The sequence below is a fragment of the Hemitrygon akajei genome, chromosome 3, assembly GCF_048418815.1.
Source record: "Hemitrygon akajei chromosome 3, sHemAka1.3, whole genome shotgun sequence".
Taxonomy (NCBI): domain Eukaryota; kingdom Metazoa; phylum Chordata; class Chondrichthyes; order Myliobatiformes; family Dasyatidae; genus Hemitrygon; species Hemitrygon akajei.
The window spans coordinates 29,492,365-29,507,838 of NC_133126.1; the positions used below are offsets into that span (position 1 = coordinate 29,492,365).

Genomic DNA, 15,474 nt, shown 5'->3' on the forward strand with positions numbered 1-15,474 from the left:
AAAGAAAGGCCCTCTGGTCCACTAGTCTACCAAACAGTTAGTTTGTCTAGCCCCCTCAATCCACACCTGGACCATAGCCCTTCACACCCTTTCCATCCATGAACTTATCCAAACTTGTCTTAAATGTTAGTACCAAACCCACATCCACCAATTCACTGGCAGCTCTTTCCATACTTGTACTATCCTTTGAATGAAGAAGATCCCCCTCGATAAAGAATTTTAACAAATTTTATCTTCACAGCCACCTCTTTCAAACCTCTGGGATGTGAACAGGTCCTTGGAAAATATTGGTTCAAAGGTTCATTATTATCACAGCATGTATGCAGTATACGACTCTCAGGTTTGTCTTCTCCAGATAGCCATGGAAACAGAAAAAAGCTATGGAAGTCATTCAAAGTAAAACATCAACCCCCCCCCCCCCACACACAAAAAATAAATCTCGCAAACAGCAACATGATCATCAAACCCCCCCACCCCATGCAAAAAAACTAACAAATTATGCCAAACAGCAACATGATCATCAAACCCCCCCACCCCATGCAAAAAAACTAACAAATTATGCCAAACAGCGACAAGGACATCAAACCCCAAATCCCCAACACCCTCCCTCACACAAGAAAACTAACAAATCAGGTTATCAGGCACATCATTTTCCATTATTATTTCTTCACCAATACTAATTTCTTTTATTTCCTCATTTGCTTGAGAATCTCGATTGCCTATTGTTTCTGAGATTTAACAACAATACTGAAAAGATTTCATGGTCTCTACTTAAATGCAAGTCTTTCCTCTTTTTTTTTTGCTTTCACACTTTAGTTATAACTTAACGAGCAATTCAAGTGGGTGGCTAGTTTATGTTTATTTAAAACCAACAGCAGGATCACTGATGGCCAAAGTTCTCCTTCACAAACGCAGTGGTACTGAAGCTACAGTATGTGTAAGCAGTTCAAACATTAGGGTTTGCATCTTCATAGGGCTATTTCCTAGATTCAATGGTGATACAGCTATAAAGAAGACAAAACAGCATCTATATTTCAATAGGAGTTTGACAATATTTGGTTTGTTACCTAAAACACTCAAGACTTCTACAGATGTACCGTGGAGAGCATGCTGAATCACAGGCTGAATGGGGCGGGGGGCTACTGCACAAGATCGAAAGAAGCTACAGAAAGTTGTAAAACAGTCAGCTACGTCCTGATTCTAGACTCCATAGTATCAAAGACATTATCAAGGAATGATGCCTCTATTACTAAGAACCCCTATCACCCAGGACATGCTCTCTTCTCACTGTTAGCATCGGGAAGGAGGTACCGAAGCCTGAAGGCACAAACTCAGCGATTCAGGAACAGCTACTTTCCACTGCCATCCCATTTCTAAATGGACATTGGACCCATGAACAGTACCTCATTTTTTCTTCATTATTTCTGTTTTTGCACTACTGTTTTTAATTTAGCTATTTAATATACATATATATTTACTGTATTTCTTTATTGCTTTCTATATTTATCATAGAAAAATGCTAAGTTAACTAATTTCATGACATATGCTGGTGACAGTAAACCTGATTCTGATGAGGTAACCCTTGAGATTGATGTGAGAATTGCACGCTCTTCCACCAAAAGGACATGACTACCTCAGTACAGCAGCCTGCATAATCAAAGACCACACCCATCCTGAACATTCTCTCTTCTACCCTTCCCCAGCATGGTATAGTAGTGTAGTAGTTGGTGTAATGCTTTAAAGCATCAGTGATCACCGATCGCGGGTCAATTCCTGCCGCTGTCTTTAAGGAGTTCGTACATTGTCCTCGTGACCACGTTGGTTTCCTCCAGGTGCTCCGGTTTCCTCGCACATTTCAAAGATGTATGGGTTAGGGTTAGTGAGTTGTGGGCATGCTATGTTGCCACGAGAAGTATGGTGACACTTGTGGGCTGCCCCAGCACATTTCAGACTGTGATGGTCATTGATGCATCTCACTGTATGTTTCCATAATACCAAAAGACATAGGAGCAGAATCAGGCCACTTGGCCCATCAAGTTTGTTCTGCCATTCAAGTTTCAAAGTACACATGACAAATAAGGCTAATAAGACCATAAGACATAGGAGCAGCATTAGGACATTTGGCAATTCAGTTGCCACTCCATCATGGCTGATTTATTTTGCCTCTCAATCCCATTCTTCTGCCTTCGCCCCATAACCTTGACACCCTTACTAATCAAGCACCTATAAGCTTTCACTTTTAATATACTTAATGACTTGGCCTCCATGACCGTCTGTGGTAATGAATTCTAGATTCACTATCCTCTGGCTAAAGAAATTCCTCCTCATCTCTGTTCTGAGTCTGTGCACACTGGATCTAGACTCCCCACTATATGAAACATCCTCTCCAAATCCACTCTATCTGGGTCTTTCAATGGTCAATAGGTTTCACTGAAATCCTCCTTCATTCTTCTGGCATGGCCTGCTGAGTTCCTCCAGCATTTTGCATGTGTTGCTTCATTCTTCTAAACTGCAGTGAGTACAGACCCAGAGCCATCAAACACACTTTATACTTCTGATTTTTGATTCTTTTTCCAGTTTAAAGAATAGTCTATGTCTTTATCCTTTTACCAAATTGCATGACCCTACACTGTATTCCATCTGCTACATCTTTGCCCATTCTTCTAAACTGTCTAAGTCCTTCTGTAGACTCCCTGTTTTCTCAACAATACCAGCCCCTTAAGTTTGTATCATCCACAAACTTGGCCACAAAGCCATCAATTCCATCATTCAAATTATAACATGAAAGAATCAGTCCCAACACCAATCCCTGTGGAACATCATGAGTCACCAGCTGCCAACCAGAAAAGGCCCCCCTTTATACACACTCTTTGCCTCCTACCAGTCAGCCAATCTACTATCCATGATATTATCTTTCCTGTAATACTATGAGTTCTCATCTTGTTTAGCAGCCTTCTGAAAATCCAATTAAACAACACGCACTGACTTTCATTTGTCTGTTATTTCCTCGAAGGATTCCAGCAGATTTGTCAGGCAAGATTTCTCTTTGAAACCATGCTGACTTTGGCCTATTTTATCATGTGATTCCAAGCACATCCTTATTAACGGGCTCAATCACTGAAGTCAGGCTCAATGGCCTATAATTTCCTTTCTTTTGCCTCCCTCACTTCTTAAGTAATGGAGTGACATTTGCTGTTTTCCTCTAGAACCATTCCAGAATCTAGTGATTCTTGAAAGATCTAATGCCTCATGCCTCCACAATCTCTTCAAATACCTCTTTCAGAGCCCTACAGTGTAATCCACCTGGTCCACGAGTTATCTACCTTCAGACCTTTCAGCTTTCTAAGCATCTGCCCCTTAGTAATAGCAGCTACACTCACTTCTGCTCCCTGACACTCTTGATTATCTGGCATATTGCTGGCGTCTTCCACAGTGTGGACTGATACAAAATACTTATTATGTTCATCCGCCATTTCTTTGTTCCCCATTACAACCTCTACAGCAGTTCAATATCCACTCTCACCTTTCTTTTACTCTTTAGGTGTCTGAAAACACTTATGGTATCCTCCTTCATATTATTGGCTAGCTTACCTTTATATTTAATCTTTTCTCTCCTTAAGGATTTAATTATTTTATTTAAATTAAATGTCTGAAAGCATATAGCACCAGGCTCAAAGACAGCTTCTACCCAGCTATTATAAGACTATTGAATCCTCTCCTAGTACAAGGTTGACTCTTGACCTCACAATCTACCTCGTTATGACCTTGTACCTTGTCTGCCTGCACCGTACTTTCTCTGTAACTGTAACACTTTATTCTGCACTCCCTTGTACTACCTCAATGATCTGTATCAACAGTATGCAAGAAGATTTTCTCTGTACCTCAGGCTACGCCCACACTACGCTGAATAAATCCATAACCAAAGCTTTTTCTCTTCGTTTTTACCCTCCGTCCACACTAAAACGGCGTTTTCGTCCCCCGAAACCAGAGCTTTTCAGAAACGTTTTCCAGGGTGGGTAGTTTTGAAAACACTGCTGGGGCAGATCAGTGTGGTCAGTGTAACCGGAGACTTCTGAAAACGCTGTCAGACGGCAGCATGCTATTTCATTGTTTTCTTGAACGCAACCTAACAATTTCAGAACGGACGGCAAAGAAACTGAAGCCAAAAGAGTTAGAAATGTACTCACCAAATACTTTGACCCATAACTTACTGAATAAATAAGTATACTCATTTTGCCCTGTTTTCTGTCCTTGCGTGTATGAAGGTGGTTTACCCTATTTATGCAAGTACTTCTCTGACAATAGATGTGTAACAGCCTAATGCAACATTGTATGGAAATACAAGATAACACTGATGCAAACATGTTTTATACATTTAACAAGGTGCTTTATTAATGCAACAGAGTTAGTCAGTTTTTCAATGTTCGTCGTCAGCCGGGTCAATCTGTCCATGAACTTCCTGTCAGTTGCCTCTGTATGCTCCAGTATTTTTTTTACTTTTAAGTTCTCCTGCGCGAGAACTACACAAACGGGCACTTTTACGGTGAGATTCCACACCAAACACGTCGCTTGTTTTCGGTAGATGTGTCCTGCGCATGCACAGTTGGAGGAGATTCACCAAAATCTCTGTTTCAATGTAGACAGAGATATTTTTAAAAACGCATAGTGTGGACGCCTATCGTTTTTATGCGAAACTGGCGTTTTCAAAATTATCCGGTCTAGTGTGGATGTAGTCTCAGTATGTGACAACGATAAACCAATTTACCAATTTACATAATGTCTCAGACAGGATGGGCAAATAGGTGTTCAGAGAGGGAGTGTTTAATCTGCTGTTTACAGTAGGGTTTTGTGTGCCTGAAATGTGAACTAATGATTCTTAAGAACTAAATGTTCCTTCTCCGTCTTAAGTAGTCATGAGCTAGGAATTCCCATGAGTCAGTCAGGAAATTAATTTATCAAGAAGGGTTTTAGCACATCCTTGAATCTTTCACTATCTCAGAGGACCTGTCCTAGACCCTTCATATAAATGTAATTGCAAGGAACCAGTGTTTCTACTGCCTTAGGAGTCTGTGGAGATTCGGCATGTCATCAAAAACCTTAACAAACTTCTATAGATGTGTGGTGGAAAGCGCACTGACTGGCTGCACTGAAGAGAAAATCCTACAAAAGGTAGTGGATTTGACCCAATACATCATGGGTAAAACTCTCCCAACCATTGAGAACATCTATATAAAATGTTGTCATAGAAAAACAGTTTCTATCATCAAAGATCCTAAACACCCAAGCAATGAGCTTCACTTGTTCACAGGTAGAAGGTACTAGAACTTCAGGATTCGCACCGCCAGATTCAAGAACAGTTACTACCCCTCAACCATCAGGCTCTTGAACAAAAGAAGATAATTACACTCATTCTATTTCTGATGTTCCCACAACCAAGGATCTCACTATAACAACTCTTTATCTTGTTATTTCAGGTTCCCGTAACTTATTACTATTTATTTATATTTGCATTTGCACAGCTTGTTGTTCATTGATCCTGTTTCCAGTTACTGCTCTATAGATTCTCAGGAAAAAGATTTGCAGGGATTTATGTAGTCACATGTATGTATTCTGACAATAAATTTTACTTTGAACTTTGAATCTGTCCACCCAAGAAAGAGCTTGAAAAAAAAGTTTCTGGAACCTGCTATTAAATATGACAATAACATGCCTAAAGCAAAAGAAAACACAGGAGGAACTCAGTGGGTTATGCTGTCAGTTAACTTACTTCTTTCTGGCCATCCATATTTTTATTTTATTTAGAGATAAAGCACAGAAACAACCCCTTCTGGCCCAGCACAATTCCCCTTACTGCCATGTATTTACTGCCCTTGTCCTTCATGGTGGCCGGAGATCACTGGTTTGGGAGTCGCAAATAGAATGCAACATTATGACAATGTCAGCTAGAACCTTGACTGCTGTTCTTGTAATAGAAGGGAAGCCCATTGATGAAAGAGCTGCAGATTAACTCCTCTAGTGATGTCTAAGGTAAGAATGACAGAGGGCAGGGACGTTCTTAGGAGTCTTGGCACAGCAGCGTAGCAGTTAGCATAACTCTATTACAGCACCAGATTCTGATTCTGATTCTTCCTATTAACACATGGGTTTCCTCCAGGTGTTCCAGTTTCCTCCCACATGTCAATGACATATGGGTTAGGCTTAGTAAGTTGAGGGCATGCTATGTTGGCAACATTTGCTAGCTGCCCCCAGTATTTCCTTGGTTGTGTTGGACAATGCATTTCACTGTACATGTGACAAATAAAGCTAATCTCTTTAATCTTCTCCTTCCATTATGTCCACTGCCGTTCATCACTAGGTGTGAAATTCTAGTGTGGACTGTGGAAATTCGATCTGACCCACTGCACATGAGATCACTATCCCCAGCATGTTATTTTTGCTATTGAGCATGTACACCATCTAGCAGCTTCACTAGCATTGTACCTCGTCCTTTCTTATGCATCCCTCATGCTTCTATCATGTCTTTCTGCACTCCTTAAGGTTCTCTAGGTCCCTGGATCTGCATGTCCAAGAGTTGGAGGCCTAACATATGAAAGTTTAGGCCAGGGTGACCCTGCCCCTCCCCCCCCCCAGATCCTGGGGTCCGAGACTGTGCAAGTCTGGAGCTCTCAGTACTGTTATCTGTGAATCCTGGTGTTGATACTGAAGGACGAAGCCCTTTGATATTAGACCAAAGTTGGCGAGTCTGAAAATTGAGGCTCAATGGTCAATGCCACTGCGCCGGTGTGTCTGATAGTTGGAGGCTCGATGTCTACAAGTCTGAGAGTTCAGGACCAAGGACTCTGGAGCCAGCCTGTCTGTGTGTGGGTGGGAAGGTGTAAAAGGAGTTTGTTTTGCTGTTGTGTTTTTGTTTTGTTGTTCTGCTGAACATTACGGGCATACTACGTTGCTGCCGGAATACGAGCCAACACTTGCAGACAACCCCAGCACATCCCCAGGTTGTGTTGGTTACTAACATAAATGATGCATTTCACTGTATGTTTTAATGTATGTGTGATGGAGAGCACTCACAAAATGCACTCCTTACACACATGCACGTATACACGCACAAACATTGCTTTGTCATTTTGCTATATATTGTATTTAAGATAAATACTTCTGTTTATTGTGTAATATGATTGTAACTACATTGTGGGGTGCACCATATTCTAATTCATGGTGGTAATTAAAGATGGTATGTCCTAGTGCCGAATAAATAGGGATCATCACTCTTGGTAGGAGGAAGAGATGAGGGCTGCAAGGAGTTCACACTGGGCAAAAATAGCAAGGAGCTATTATTGTGTTTTCTAGTAGATATCTTTTTGCAAATATTGGCAGTTTTCTTTTTGCAGTTTTACCTAAAATTTGTAAGTTTGATTTTTGAGGCATCTAGTAAACACTTTTGCACTAAAGTGCCAAGCGACTCCACACATTCTCTTTTCTTTGGCCATACCCCTCATATCCAACAACATGTGACAAATACATCTAAACCTAAGTCCCTTGACAACAGTGGTAGGATGATGGATGTGACAGGCCACGAGGTTACATATTGAGGTGGTGGACTTCTCTGTAGGTCCCCAGGGCTCAGTTTTGAGCTGCCACACCATACCAGAGCCCATCCCATTTCCAACACTTGCAGTGACACACACATCAGAAGATGGCCTTCACGTGAAGATGGGACATCTCCACAAGGACAGGGTGCAATCAGAGGCAGATGCACCAACTACAGGTAGACCAGGGAGGTTTATTCCTCATGTATATCTCACCACCAGCAAACCCAGTCAGTAACAGAGCACTACAGCACAGAGACAGGCCTTTCAGCCCATCCAGTCAAGGTCAATCTGTTATTTTGCCTAGTCCCATCCACCAGCACCCAGACCATAGGCCTCTATTCCCCTCTCATCTATGCACTTATCAAAATTTCTCTTCAATATTGAAATCGAATCCTCATCCACCACTTCCGCAGGCAGCTCATTCCACAATCACACCACCCTCAGCATGAAGAACTTCCCCCTCATGATCCCCTTAAACATTTCACCTTTCAACCTTAACCTACGACTTCTAGTTCTGGTTCACTCAATCTCAGTGGGAAAACACACGAGAAAATCTGCAGATGCTGGAGAAACTCAGCAGGCCAGGCAGCATCTGTGGAAAAGAGAAGAAAGTCCTGAAGAAGGGTCTCGGCCCGGAACGTCGACTGCTTACTAATTTCCATAGATGCTGCCTGGCTTGCTGAGTTCCTCCAGCATTTTGTGCCTGTTGCTCTCGGCGGAAAAAGCCTGATTACATTTACCCTCACAATTGTGTATATCTCTTATCAAATCTCCCTCACTCTCTTTACGCTCTGGTCCTCCACCGTACTGTCAGATCCATCCCAAGTACATTCTGTGCTTCTGGTGTCGCCATCATTAGGTTGTTTTGTGGTGCTGCTTGACATAAATCCTTATCAAGCTGCCCAGTGTTTAATCAACAAAGCTTTAACACTATGTAATGTAACAGATTACCCTTTAAATCGCACATCCGGCAAAGGCACGGATGTTTATTCGGGATCTCGAGGTCCCTCTGCCGTTGCAGGCGGGAATCGTTCGGGAAAATAATACACACAGCAAGCCCAGCCCCCCCACCACCACCTCTTGTGTCATTTCCAATTCCTGAATCGCTTGGTTTTGAAGAGGGGTGGGAGGATCGAGCTTGATCATGGTTTCCTGCTCCTGGGAGCTTCGCGGGACCCAAAGTTTGGCCGTCTGTTCTCGCCTTGCCGAGCTCAGTTAAAGGCAGCCCAGGTACGGAAGCGGCCGGAAAAATAGCTTAGGTCGGCGGATCGACAAATAAATGGCGTTCTGATCCACGGAGTCAGCGCAACAGTGGCCTCTGAGAACGGGTTCTGTACACCGCAATCCATCCGTCCTCTTGCTGTTAGGAATTCGCTTTTTTTTTGCTTTAAAAAAGGTTGAATTTATGATTAACTGGGCGAAATGCAGGTTAAATCCTTGGGGGCGGTCGGATTTGTTTTTTTTTGTTTTCCCTACTTTGTTTAAAAACTGATTAATCGATCGAACTTGCGAGGTTTCGATTGCTAAACCAACTTTTTTTTAAAACATTCGGTTTTAACCAGACTACGGATTAACACAACCGGTGGAATTAATCTGTAAATATTGATGTGTCGGATCACTCTGTAATTGTGTGTGCGTGCGCGCGCGCGCGGGTGCATGTGGGTGGGTTGATTGGATTGACATGCAAATGTCTCTCTGGCCCGTCCCCCTCTTTGCTTGTAGTTCAATATTTCGCTCAATCTGAGCTGGTTCAGATTTCATCGCCGCCCCCTCGTTTCTGCCTGCCTTTCCTCCTCCTCGATTATTGGAGCTTGGTGTTTGGGTTAGGTTGGGTCGGCATCACGTGAACACCTGCTGTTAGTAAAAGGGGGAAGCCAGCAAAATCGGATAGTTTGTAGACTGCAGCAAGCATCGGGATTAAACAAAATAACCTTCTGTTCGCTTGCCGTTCGCTGAGAGTTGGACCCAGCAAAGGAAAACCTACTTAGTCTAAGATGTAGATGCCTTCAACTTCTGCCCCAAGAAGTGACCGAAATTTTGCGAAGACAAATCTGACGATTTTTTAAACGTACGCAGCAGTAGCAGCTCGCCTGGATATTCACTGAGCTGTATTTTTTTTCGTTGGGATTTAAATCGGAGGACGCGAAGGACGGATTTTTTAAAAAAATCGTTATATCTGCTTCGAGAGAGTGAAATAAACTTTTAACTGCAAATCTGGCTCGCATCCACTGGTGGAAAATTAAACTAAAGCAGTCCAGGATCTTTATGTTGTTGGTGAAATATATTCAGGGTTAGTAAATAAACAAAGTTTCCCTCCCCATTTATTTTTTTTTGCGGGTATGAATTAAGGGAGACGGTCCGGTTTAACGACTCCTTTCTCCTTTTCTATAGAAACGCTGAAAAAGTCCAAGAGTGTGAAAAAAGATAGCGGCAGGTTGCCAGCTTGCTATGAAATTGTAACTATTTCTCTGAGCAAGAAGATGGCTGCGGAACTGTACCCGTCGAAACACAGTAACAGCCAGCAGAACAGCGAGCACAGCGGCAACAGCGCGGTGAACGCTTCCAAGAGGAGCTTACTGCTTCGACAGGGTCAACAGAAGCCACTGAACAACAATCACATCCACAACACCAACTGGCAGTCCTTCTACCCTACCCTGCGGGAAAGGTGAGCGCCTCTTCTACCAGTAATCACCCTCCACCGCCCCTCCTGGTAAAGCAAACCACCCGCTAAAGTTTTTTTTTGTTTTTACAACCTGTCTTGCACTTTACTCGCTTCAGGAATGCCATGATGTACAACAACGAACTGATGGCTGACGTGCATTTCATCGTGGGGCCGCCGGGAGCATCACAGAGAGTGCCAGCTCACAAGGTGTGCGTGCGTAAACACGGGCTCCCGCTCAAATAAAAACACTAGTGTTCATTTAGCGACGTTAATAAAAGACATTAAGAGGAGAGTAAAAGGGGGCGTGGAATCCATTTTTAAAAAACATAATAACTGACTTAAAAGTTGAAACCGGCAGCGCCTCTTGAAAACTACATTCACAGTGATTTTAAACAGAGTTCTGTTCTATGCATGTAAAGTTCTGTATTGGGAAGGGCTAATAATCCGTGTGCCGCGCTGCGATCTTTTGTTTTCAACTTGTGCTCTTTGTCTTCCAGTACATCTTGGCGGTCGGCAGTTCGGTCTTCTACGCTATGTTTTATGGAGAACTAGCTGAGAATCAATCCGACATTCAAATTCCGGACGTGGAGCCCGCGGCTTTCCTTATTCTGCTAAAGTAAGGAGATTTGCGTATGTGTTGACTGAGGGGGAGGGGGGTTGAGGTGTAACGCCGCGGGCGGAATATTTACACTCCATTCTGAAGCAGTAATCAATCTTTTAGACAAACTTGGTGAATGGTCAACAAGGAGAACTAGAGTGTAGGAACAGGCCCTTCGGCCCACCATGTGTATGCTGATCTTGATGCCAAATGAAACTAATCCCATCTTTATTTTTGCACTTTTTGTAATTTAGTCACTTTTATATCTTTGTATTGCTGGTGCAAAACAACAAATTTCATGGCATTTAGTGATAATACCTTGATTCTGATCCTTATCTGCCTGCACATGATTCATATCCTTGCCTGGAGAGGAGATATAACAGGATGCTGTGTGTATTATGTTGAATGAGGGAAGGTTGAGCGAGCTGGGGCTTTTCTCTTTGTAACCAAGGAGGATGAGAGGAGAATTGATAGATGTGTAAGATGATAAGAGGCAGACAGCCAGAGATTTTCTTCCCCTAGGCCAGAAATGGTTAATACATTTTACCGTTTTTTCCAGAGGGGGTGGTGGGTGCATGGAATGTGCTGCCAGGGGTGGTGGTAGAAGCAGATACATTCGAGACCCCTTAGATAGGCATATGGATGAATGAAAATGGGAGGGGAGGGTAAGACCGATCTTGAGTAGTTTAAAAGGTTGGTACAACATTGTACTTGGTCATAAATTTGTCTAAAAGCCTCTCAGACATCATTATTATATTTGCTTTCACCACCATCCCTATAGCATGTTCCATACATCCACCACTCTGTGTAAAATAAATAGATAGATAGAATGTTGGGTCTGGTAAACTTCACCCACAATCATCTTGAAGCTGTACTCTTTAGTCTCTGAAATTCCCACCCTGGAGAGAAAGATTCTGACTCTGCCTCTCGTAACTTTAATAAACTTCCATCAAGTTAGCTTAAGATTTTTTTGTGTGTGTGGGGTCTCTGCAGGTAGGACAAAAATATTTAAGGATGGATGGCACAGTAGTGTAGTGGTTAGCACAATGCTTTTCAGGTTTCAATTCCTATCGCTGTTTGTATGTTCTCCATGAGTTTCCTCCCACGTTCCAGAGACATACGGTTCGGGTTAATAAGTTGTGGGCATGTTATGATGGAAGCACAGCGACATATTCTGTCTGCTTCCAGCAAATCCTCTGTATTCATCATTGATGCAGACGTTTCAATGTGCATGTCACAAATAAAGCTAACCTTTAAGATGATTTGTAATGTGGAGGTTTATTAGCTTTAACATATGAAACAATTTTTGTTGATAATTGTTACACTTTGTACCTGTTCCTGTCCACAGGTATTTGTATAGCGATGAGATTGACTTGGAGGCAGATACGGTGCTGGCTACCCTGTACGCTGCCAAGAAGTACATTGTCCCTTACCTAGCAAAAGCCTGCGTCAACTTCCTTGAGACTAGCCTGGAGGCCAAGAATGCCTGTGTCCTGTTGTCGCAGAGCAGGCTGTTTGAGGAACCCGAGCTTACTCAGCGGTGCTGGGAGGTGATAGACGCCCAGGCGGAGCTGGCCCTGAGGTCGGAGGGCTTCTGCGAGATCGACCTGCAAACACTAGAGATCATCCTGTCCCGGGAGACGCTGAATGCCAAGGAAGTGGTGGTGTTTGAGGCCATCGTCAACTGGGCTGAGGCGGAATGCAAGAGGCAGGGCCTGCCGCCAAGCGCCCGGAACAAGAGGAGTGTGCTGGGAAAAGCCCTCTACATCGTACGCATCCCCACAATGTCGCTGGAGGAGTTCGCCAATGGCGCCGCACAGTGCGACCTGCTTACCCTGGAGCAGACACACGACATCTTCTTGTGGTACACAGCCGTCAACAAACCCCAGCTGGAGTTCTCCACCGCACAGAGGAAGGGTCTGGCCCCCCAGCGCTGTCACCGGTTCCAGTCCTCTGCCTACCGCAGCAATCAGTGGCGGTACCGGGGCCGTTGCGACAGCATTCAGTTTGCAGTGGACAAACGTGTCTTCATCGCTGGCCTGGGCCTATACGGCTCAAGCTGTGGCAAGGCGGAGTACAGCGTCAAGATCGAGCTGAAACGACAGGGGGTGGTCCTGGCTCAGAACTTCACCAAATTTATCTCAGACGGTTCCAGCATCACGTTCTCGGTGTGGTTCGAGCACCCTGTGCAGGTGGAGCAGGACACCTTCTATACTGCCAGTGCCATCCTGGATGGCAATGAGCTGAGCTACTTTGGGCAGGAGGGGATGACGGAGGTGCAGTGCGGCAAAGTGACGTTTCAGTTCCAGTGTTCGTCCGACAGCACGAATGGCACAGGCGTACAAGGAGGCCAAATCCCTGAACTCATTTTCTATGCCTGAGTAAGGGCGTCTTGCCTTGGAAATCACAAAATGAGAGCATGTTCTGCCTTCAACTGCTGCTAACCAAGGGAGTATAGCAAGAATTTGACCTCTTGCTTCTTCTACTGACATTATCAGACTCTATTCAGTGGTCCACTGGGATCAACTGTCAACTCAAACTATCTTAAATTGAAGGAATGTTTGATTGTAAATTAATTTTATTTATTTATAATGGCTAGAGAGTTATTATTGGACACACTGAAGCTGCAAGGGCCAGTTGTTCAGTGTTGCACTCATTTGTGTGCTGTCTTTTGTACAGAAGTGCTGTTTAAAATGGTGAATGACATTTCAATACCTGTGTACTTACAGCTGATGAACTTGTACAGTATAAAGATTTTTACATGATTATTCATTAGCCTGAAGTTGTCTTTTATTGCTGCTTAGGAGCAACAGGGTGCTAAAATATAGCAAATCAATTCACCCACATTTTCTAAAGGGGCTTTTCTTAATCTCCCTTGAATAGACTCATTGTAATAAGACTTGGGAGCAGAATTAGGCCATTTGGTCCATCAAATCTATTCCACCATTCCATCATGATGGGTTTATTATACCTCTCAACCCAATTCTTCTGCCTTCTCTCTACCCTTTGTCCTTACTAATCAAAAACCTATCAACTAATGCTTTAAAAATACAGATCACTGGGCCTCCACAGCCATCCGTGACAATGAATTCCACAGATCCACCACCCTCAAGAAATTCCTCATCTCTGCTCTAAAGGGACGTCCTTGTAATGTTACTACCTCTATTATCCATCCACTTTCTTTTCTCTGGGATAGGTTTTGAGGTTACAGGTTCCTTCCTCAATGGCCCTAGTTCAGTATAACCTTTAAAATTTCAGACCAAATTACTCACTGCCTGCCTAGGTCATTAATGTCTTTTAATGTATGTCTTTCTACTACCGTTTCTTGAGGAGCCCCACTTACTACCTTGCTCAATCTGAATACCACTACCCTTATTCGTTAATGTACATTCTCTTGTTTAACCCTGTGCATGTCAGAGTAATAGAGCACAGTATTAAATTCTGTACTATCCACCAGCTGTAGTTTCCTGTCAATGCATTTGACAAGGTTTCCCAAGTTAGGCTCATTCAGAAAGTCAGGAGGCATAGGATCCAGTGAAACTTGGTTCATGAATTCAGAATTAGTTTCCCCATAGAAGGAGGGTGGTTATAGATGGAGTGCATTCTGCTTCAAGGTGGGTGACTAACAGTGTTCTGCAGTGACCTGTTCTGGGGCCCTTGCTCTTTGTGATTTTTTTTCATGAATGATTTGGATGAGGAAGTGGAAGGCTGGATTAGTAGGTTTGCAGATGACAAAGCATGGATAGTGTAAAAGGTGGTTGTAGGTTACAGTGGTACTCCCAACAGGATGCAGAGCTGGGCTGAAAAGTGGCAGATGGAGTTCAAGCTGGAAAAGTGAAGTGATTCACTTAGGAAAGTTGAACTTGAAGGCAGAATACAGGGTTAAGGGCAGGATTCTCAACAGTGTGGAAGAACAGGGATTTTGAAATTCATGTCCATAGATCCTTCAAAGGTGCTGTGCAAGTTGATTGGGTTGTTGAGAATGCATATAGTGTGTTGGCCTATGTTAGTTGGGGGACTGAGTTCAAAGGCTGCGAGGTAGTGTTACAGCTCTATAAAACCCTGGTTAGACTACATTTGGAGTGAAAGAGAATGATGGAGGTGTTGGGGCAGATATGTTAGGGTCATTTAAGAGCTCTTCAATACACAGATGAAAGAAATGGAAGGCTATGTGGGACAGAAGGGTTAGCTCAGTGGTTCTGAACCTGGGGTCCAAGGCATTTAAAAAGTGGTTGGGAATCCCTGGGTTAGATTGATCTTGGAGTAGGTTAAAGGCTGGCACAACATTATTGCCCAAGGCTGTGCTGTACAGCTTTGTATTACTATATAATGCAGTTAAGGCTGGTCCACATACTTGAAAGAAGAGTAGGCAAACTTTATAATACTAAATTGTTTCATAATCCCTTCTCTCACTTCCCCTATGTTAAAATAAAGATTCTCACATCCTCATTTTCTGGAGTGCTTCATCAAAGCACAGTGTCATCCCCTCTGTATAACAGCAGCAGATGTGTCAACCCTGTTGGCCTGGACCAGCAAGTATTCTGGAATAACACCAAAAAATTTGATTATCGGATTTGCAAAGCCCAAAGCTCAACCTGTGGTCTAATAAGCTTACAAAATATCCT

At 43.2% G+C, this 15,474-nt stretch overlaps 2 protein-coding genes across 5 annotated transcripts in view; one reads left to right on the forward strand and one right to left on the reverse strand.

Moving 5' to 3' along the window:
• Window positions 1-15,474, reverse strand: part of brf1b (BRF1 general transcription factor IIIB subunit b) — a 445,784-nt gene that overhangs the window by 197,974 nt on the left and 232,336 nt on the right. The gene's annotated exons all lie outside the window — the stretch shown is intronic.
• btbd6b (BTB (POZ) domain containing 6b) lies at window positions 8,665-13,619 on the forward strand. 2 transcript variants are annotated; one of them, XM_073039441.1, is made up of 5 exons: window positions 8,665-8,819; window positions 9,981-10,254; window positions 10,368-10,458; window positions 10,749-10,867; window positions 12,198-13,619. In XM_073039441.1, the coding sequence occupies exons 2-5, from the start codon at window positions 10,070-10,072 to the stop codon at window positions 13,228-13,230; spliced, it is 1,428 nt and encodes a 475-aa protein (XP_072895542.1). In that variant the 5' UTR covers window positions 8,665-8,819; window positions 9,981-10,069; the 3' UTR covers window positions 13,231-13,619. The 2 variants fall into 2 exon arrangements, with proteins under 2 accessions (XP_072895542.1, XP_072895541.1); XM_073039440.1 differs by lacking the exon at window positions 8,665-8,819 and adding an exon at window positions 9,266-9,879.

Coding starts and splice junctions, on each gene's coding strand:
- btbd6b (XM_073039440.1), top strand. CDS start 9,855: ATGTTGTTGGTGAAATATATTCAGG. Junction 10,255..10,367: donor TACCCTACCCTGCGGGAAAG/GTGAGCGCCTCT, acceptor TACTCGCTTCAG/GAATGCCATGATGTACAACA. Junction 10,459..10,748: donor AGAGAGTGCCAGCTCACAAG/GTGTGCGTGCGT, acceptor TTTGTCTTCCAG/TACATCTTGGCGGTCGGCAG.